This window comes from Diospyros lotus, chromosome 9, assembly GCF_014633365.1.
Source record: "Diospyros lotus cultivar Yz01 chromosome 9, ASM1463336v1, whole genome shotgun sequence".
NCBI classification, from domain to species: domain Eukaryota; kingdom Viridiplantae; phylum Streptophyta; class Magnoliopsida; order Ericales; family Ebenaceae; genus Diospyros; species Diospyros lotus.
The window spans coordinates 308,944-316,182 of NC_068346.1; the positions used below are offsets into that span (position 1 = coordinate 308,944).

At 40.3% G+C, this 7,239-nt stretch overlaps 2 protein-coding genes across 2 annotated transcripts; both read right to left on the reverse strand.

Moving 5' to 3' along the window:
* Positions 1–202: 202 nt before the first annotated feature.
* LOC127809963 (B3 domain-containing transcription factor VRN1-like) lies at positions 203–2,814 on the reverse strand (the record flags this gene model as incomplete). The annotated part of the gene is made up of 4 exons (XM_052349168.1): positions 203–521; positions 1,617–1,903; positions 2,038–2,213; positions 2,475–2,814. Coding segments are annotated over 4 exons (1,122 nt in total), but the record flags the coding sequence as incomplete, so codon positions are not given.
* A 1,832-nt stretch (positions 2,815–4,646) lies between these two features.
* Positions 4,647–6,458, reverse strand: LOC127809964 (putative B3 domain-containing protein At5g66980). The gene is made up of 2 exons (XM_052349169.1): positions 6,438–6,458; positions 4,647–5,189 (listed from the first exon to the last, which is right to left on the reverse strand). The coding sequence occupies exons 1-2, from the start codon at positions 6,456–6,458 to the stop codon at positions 4,647–4,649; spliced, it is 564 nt and encodes a 187-aa protein (XP_052205129.1).
* Positions 6,459–7,239: the final 781 nt, after the last annotated feature.

Genomic DNA, 7,239 nt, shown 5'->3' on the forward strand with positions numbered 1-7,239 from the left:
GCCCTCCAGTGGGTGCCCAAAGGGCAGCCCACGGTTGCCAAATTGCCCCCCTCCCCAAATCCTATGGGCCACATTTGATGTTTCATAGAAAAATATAACAAACTCCACCTTGAAACATCAAATGACTAAGTAATCAGACAGAAAAATAAAAGTGCAGCATGCTATAATTCTCACATTCACAGCTCTAGATGACTAAAATACTTTAGCCATCATCAATATGCAACAAATTCAAACAATGCTTGAGTTTAGTTGCAGTCAATACCTTTGTGCCCATGTCGGCAGGATTGTTAGCTGTAGAAACTTTCTGGATGCCCACAGTTCCGTTGGCTATCATTTCCCTTACATAATGATACTTCACATCCACATGTTTGGTTCGATCATGATACACTGGATTTTTGGACAAGTGGATGGCACTTTGGCTATCCGAGAAAACCACCACTTTGCTTTGAAGCAAATGTATTTCCTTGAGAATACCTTGGAGCCATATGGCTTCCTTGAAGGCATCTGTACCGCCACATACTCTGCCTCAGTAGAGGACAGAGCTACAAGTGGCTGCAACTAAGACTTCTAGTTAATGCAGTTTCCACCCAAGGTAAAATAGTAGGCAATGGTGGATTTTCTGGAGTCTCTATCTCCTGCAAAATCATAGTCAACATACCCAACAAGATCAAGTGTATCAAATCTTTTCTTAAAATTTAAACCAATGCAAACAGTGCCATTTATGTACCTAAGCAAATGTTTTAAGGCATCCCAATGAATTTTTCCAGGGTTTTAGACATGTATCGACTAAGTAATAAAATTGAATATGCAAGGTCTGACCTAATACTTATCATTGAATACATAATTGTTCCAATTACATTTGCATAAGGGACATTTTTCATTTCTATTATTTCAGAATTAGATCTTGGACACTGTAATTTAGATAGAATAAAGTATCCAGCCAATGAAACTATAACAGTTTTACAGTTTTGCATTCCAAATTTATGAACAGCTTTTACCAAATAATCATGCTGATGTATCTTAAGGCTATTGTTGCTTCTATTTCTCTCAATTTTCATTCCTAATATTTTCTTAGCATGACCTAAGAAAACAAGAATATCATCTACATATAACGGTAGATAAACAAGAATATCAGTGAGCATGAAATAGAAGCAGTTGTCATATTGACTTCTAACAAAATCAGTCCCTAGAACAAAATTATCAAATTTTTTGTACCATTGTCTTAGGGCCTGTTTTATGGAGCCCACGGTTGCCAATTTCCCCCCCCCCCCCCCCCCCCGTTTTATGGAGCCCACAGTTGCCAAATTCCCCCCCCCCCCCCCCCCCCCCCCCCCCCCCCCCCCCCCAATCCTATGGACCACATTTGATGTTTCATAGAAAAATATAACATTTATCATATAGAATGCTACTTGGCATATGGAACAACAAAAGCAAAAGGAGCATGGTATACATAGAATAGTAGTAGCCTAGTAGGTGTAGGCCATCAGCAATTCACCAATCACAAGCAGAGTAGTTCAAGGCCATTGCGAAGGACAAGTTCATCAAAACATCAGCAAAAGAATAGTTTGTAGTAAACACATGAAGAAGATTGATGGATCTATCATACGAGTTCTGACTTCACACCAAGAGCTTTTCCTTTCATCAGTGGCAGAGGCAGAGGCAGAGGACTCTGAGATTCACCTCGTCGAGATACTATGACATTAAACCGAGGTTCCAATCCTCGGACGACCAACTCGAAGATACAAACATCACCTACCTGTAAATTGTTGTCCCGCACAAAGGACGGCCCACTGATTTTTCTCCAACTACACTTCGCAGACCACGCTCTCCCATCCGAAACCTGTAATAGGACACTCTTCTCTTTCCCGCTCAAATATTTCCTGGAAAAATCAGTTGGTATAGACTGCAACAAATTAGACAAAAACTAAGGTTAATAATAGAGTTGAGCCAGCTTTCGCTTTCACTTTCACTTTCACTTTCAGCATGCAAATACTCCAGTAACAAGAACTCGCGTAACTTCCGAGAGATGGAACTTACCAGACGACCTTCGTTAACGTAAGAAGGTCGCATATAAACCTCGAAGAAAGGATTTGAAGACTGAAAATTTGTGACTCTTTGGAGTGCCGTGAGTTTCATACTGCGAGTTTCCAGTGGCTTGTGAGAAATTTGAGATTGCTGGCTTCTCTGGGCAGTGTCTCCATTAATCCATTCTTCTGCAGGAAATCAAACGTGCGTGGAACCATGATGAGTTATGGTGCTCGTGCAAAATCCATACTTAAGGCAAGATGATATATAATTCCTATTTCTTATTTCTTTGAGCACATTAATGGAACAAATTCTCTCCAAATATAACATATCAATTCAACAAATAAACACCACAAGATGACCAGTTCCTTCTTCTTACTGTTAATTTCTGTTCCCAAATGGTGGTGTGGATGTGGATTTGCTTTAAAAGTAACAGGGTCTTCCTGTACCTTTATCTGTTGGATAGGAGGCTGGCTTCCTTGTCTGGCTTCTTGGGCAGGCATCGAAATTTGCGGTTGAAACATGTTCAACAGTTTCTTTGCCCTTCCTTGATCTCCTACCTGATGGAAAGTCCTCCAGATTATCCACAGAATCGTCTGTTCCAGCATCTTCTCTTTTCTGTATTTGCATATCGAATGGAGGATATTCAATCTCTGAAGCACTCATATCAAATATAAGGACATGGAAATGGGAATTCCCATCATATCTGAATAACAAGAGGTGGCCATATCGTATGGAGTAATACTGGGCGAAGCCTTTCCAGCCCTCGCAAAGCCAAACATCCCCATTCAAAATTCTGGATTCGACTTCCCATATAACACCATCTGGAACCTTGAGAAATACGTGGCTTGCCAGATTCTTTGCATATTTTCTCACAAACTTTCCAGGAATTATCTGCCGGGATTATCATATTAAAGTCGTCAATGGCCTATCCAAGTAGAATTAGCAACTAAGAGCCATATGCATACAGAAGAGCTTGAAGTTACAGCCAGCTCGGAACGTCAATATTGGCACGGAATGAGTAATATCTAAACAGAAACAAAGAGGTGCTACACTGCAACACAGCTTATCAATACACTTGACAGTGTCTATGCACAAAATGTACAAATTCTAGCTTATCCTAAGCACTAAGCAGGAAACGGTTTCTCCTGAAAATCCTTCAACTACAAAAAAGGGAAGTACTGGAAGTAAACTAAAGCAGGGAAACACACGTCTTATAAATAAAATATATACATTTCGTGATATTTAAAGCATAAAATAATATCTTGAATGCTCCAAAACTAACATAAACAATGCATATATATTATCTAATTATCCATATTTATATGTATATGCATTAGGGTTATTAATGCAATACCAGCTTCTGATGATGAACAACCGAAGAGTTTATTATCTTGAAAAACTGGGGTGCCTTCATCGGAGAGGTCGACCGCCGGCAGCTACTGCTAGCCATATCCATTGATAATTTGGTAATGTAGATGGAGAGAGAGAGAGAGAGAGCAAGTGGAGTGCTTTCTTCGTCTCCACCTCTTAAGCTTGACCGATAAAACAGATCTCAAACGTTTAGTTGGAAGTTAAAGCGGCAACAAAGCTATCCGTACGTATAATTGTAGAAAAATGCTATTACTACATCATTGTGTATACTTTGAGCTATGCTAAAATGTCTAAAAATACACCTCACCAAAAGTGATGAGATGAGAAACCCAGTTGCACACAGTAGTCATTACCACTATATATTGCAGCTGCAACCGACCGCATGCGGCTAAAAGAAATAAAAATGTGTTCAGAAACTGTTTCAAACTGGAAAATATATTCCCAATCTCTTTTCTGCTCCTCCACCCTCCACAGACAGACAGACAGACAGACAAGACGCTTCTCCTCCTTGAGAAATGCAAGACAGGCCCTGGTTTTTAAATAAGGAACAGGAAACTATTTTTCTGGTTTGACTAACAATAAATAGTGAAAATTAAAATAATAAGTTAATAACAGTATCTACGTTATGAAATTTCTAGAATTGTAAAGAAATATATAAAAAGATATTATTAATGATCTAAATTATAAATTTTACAATATACTCAATCTAATTTATTCAATAGTTAAAGATAATATAATAATATCCAGTAGAGCTGTAACATATTCAAATCCTTGAAGCAGGAGGATGATTCAACCAACACATGAAATTATTCATAATATATAAATAATGTTTTAGAGGTTACATAAATAAACTCAGGGTTATTTCCAACACCACCAATATTTATATTTCCCAAGAAGAAGAACTTTAAAGTGAAACAAAACCCAAGACGTCTGTACCCACGCCAACAAGCAATCAGCTGGATCGGTAGCGGTGGCATTAATAGATTTTGATAGCTGCTTCTGCCAGTTCGAAGTCTCTTCTAGTCCTGTTACTTTCCTGCCCCTGCCTTCCGTCCGTTCTCAATTAGCTCAACATCAATTAGATTACCATCATCACTTCTTTTGAGCAGCAAGAGCAATCAAAGCTCTTAATTTTTTCATGTGTCTAGGCGAGCAACAAGGGCAAATGTTGTTTGTGAGTAGCACTTTGCCACAAGCCTTGCCTTACACTTGCTGTTTTGTTGCAGCTTCAAAACTGTTTTTGGGTCTCAACTTTCAAGTATGGCGGGATTGCATGTCTCATATATCTCCGCTAAAGATCTTGACCTTTTGGGTGTAGATTCTGGAGAAGAGACTTCTTGTTGTTGTGGAGAAATAATAATTGGGTTACCTGATGTTCCTTCTTCTGGAGAAGATCTACCTCCTCCTGCTGCTGCAGCTGCTGTTGCTCCTTCATCCACTCTTTGTCCTGATCTTATGCTCCGCCTAGCTTCGCCTTCATCACTACTACTACCACCCCTGATTTGTGGGTTAACCATGAGCTTCTTTTCACAACAAGTAGGATCATACGCCACAACCTTGAACACCGACTTGGAAGCCAAACGGAACACCAAGAAGTCGCCATGTTGTAAATGGTTGTCCTTCACGAACGTTTGCCAACCGTCGTGGTGAATGAAGCAGCGGCGGATGCGGTTAACCCCGTCAACAGTTTTCTCTATTTTAACGGGCCATGAACGCCCTTCATCATCCTTAATCAAGGATCTTTCCGAGATTAACCCTCCGAATTTGGCCACAAAAGCAGGCGGTATTAACTGGAAGCATTAGCAACATTGAGATTATTAATGTATTAATTATAAATTAATACTGTAGTAACTAACACAACAGGAAAAAGGGGCATTGGCGGCGAAGTTTTCCCGGCAATTTTAATAATCGTCGGGAAAACACCACAATTACTGGCGGTTTTTATAACCGTCGGTGATGATCAAAATTACCGGCGGTTTAACAACCGCTGGTGTTTTTCGAAGCATAACCAGCAGTTTAATAAAACCGCCGGTTGTGTTTACCTATCCTCGGCGGTTTTAATAGGATTATATAAGGCCCGCGCGCACCAAACCCCATTCTCCCCCGCGCGCACCTGGCCCAATTCTTCCCCTCACCCCCTTCGATCTCTTCCAAAATCCCCCGCTGCAAACCCTAACATTCTCTAGCTCGCGCCTCGCTGCCTCCCTCGATCACTCTCGCTCGCTCGCCTCGCCCTCCCTCGCTCACTTTCAGTCGCTCTCGCCCTCGGCCTCGCCCTCCCTCGCTCGCTCGCCTCGCCATCGCTCACACTCAGTCGCTCTCGCCATCACTCACACTCAGTGGCTCTCGCCATCGCTCACGCTCAGTCACTCTCAGTCTCGCTCGCTCGTTCTCGCCCTCGCTGCTCGCTCAGTCGCGGTCGGCGTCGCTGCCTGCATACTGCCTCTGTGTCACTCTCGCCCTCGCCCTCTTTGAATCATCAGGTAAGTTTCTGTCTCTCTCGCCCTCTTTGAATCAAATTTTTAAAATTTCAATCCAATTAAATTCTATTTTATGCATACAAAGTCGATTACATCATCAAATTACCTTATAATCAAACAAATAATTAATTAAACTGTTGATGGGCCGTTGAATTAGTTATTATTATTATTCACCTAATTCATAAGAATCTGTAAAAGCACCAAAATGGCCAACCCTACACATTGAATGTCAATCAATTTATCATGTTGAAACTGTTAGCCTGGGCTCAAAATGTAAAGCAAGGAAGGGTCGTAAAAGAGACATGGCATATTAAGACAGAAGGATGAACATGGTATTAAAATAATGGGTGAACTGGAATGTTCTAACAGTTTATCTTTATATGGTGTCAAGTCATAAACCTGGTGGTCAACATATGCATGGCCCCTTCGTATTAGCTCCACAGCAAGTTCATAAAGGTGTTGGAAATAATCGCTTGTATAAGTTATCTATAAAAATAGAATACGTATCAAATGTGCCACCCAACATGATATGCTATTTATGTGAACAGAAAAACTTACCTTGAAAGGTTTCCAGCCCATCCATTGTATTTATTAACAATGAAGTCAATACATTGTTGTTTCAAAACTGTAATTTTATGTTTTGATTTGTTATTTTTGTTTAACCTAAATTGATATGCTAACAGATGGCACCTAAGAGGCAGACTCGTTGGCCAATTGGATCCATGTCACGTAGTACAGATTCACACCACAATGATTCACAATCAGTTTCATCCCATCATCCAACCCCAAACCCAGTCCCGTCACATCCCCAGCATCCTGAAAAGGACTTGATCCACTCACAATCCAACCCCCAAGACTCACATAATCAGCAAGGTAAATACCAAAAATTTATTCAATATGCATAAATTATTATTATTTTCTAATTCAATGTGAATTTATTGTGTTATTATGTTTTAGCAAGTACAAGCTCCATGTCATCTACTGCCAAGAAAGGAAGAGGAATATCAAGACAAATTTCAAAGTGGGGAAAGGAAAAGATTCATATTGAATTTGATGCTGAAGGACAACCAATTGGGGAGATGGCAATTAAGTTGGAAACCCAATTAGGTGTGATGGTAAGGAGTATTGCTCCCCTTACATTTACTGATTGGAGATCACCAGGGATGGAACCATATAAGGAGCGTATCTGGAAAGAGGTCTTGGTGAGTAAATAACGTCTCCGATTCTTATCTATTTGACCCTAAACTTTTATACTCTAATAAGTGTATCATTGCAGGATAACACTGATGTGCCCACAACATGGAGATCAATTTGCTTGCAACATGCTTCCAAGAAGTGGAGAGAGTACAAAGCCACCTTG

Bases quoted from the DNA above. Each gene is read 5' to 3' on its own strand.
- LOC127809964 (XM_052349169.1), bottom strand. From the start codon at position 6,458: ATGGGCTGGAAACCTTTCAAG. The intron at 5,190-6,437 runs GTAAGTTTTTCT...TAATGCTTCCAG, and splicing joins TGGGCTGGAAACCTTTCAAG to TTAATACCGCCTGCTTTTGT.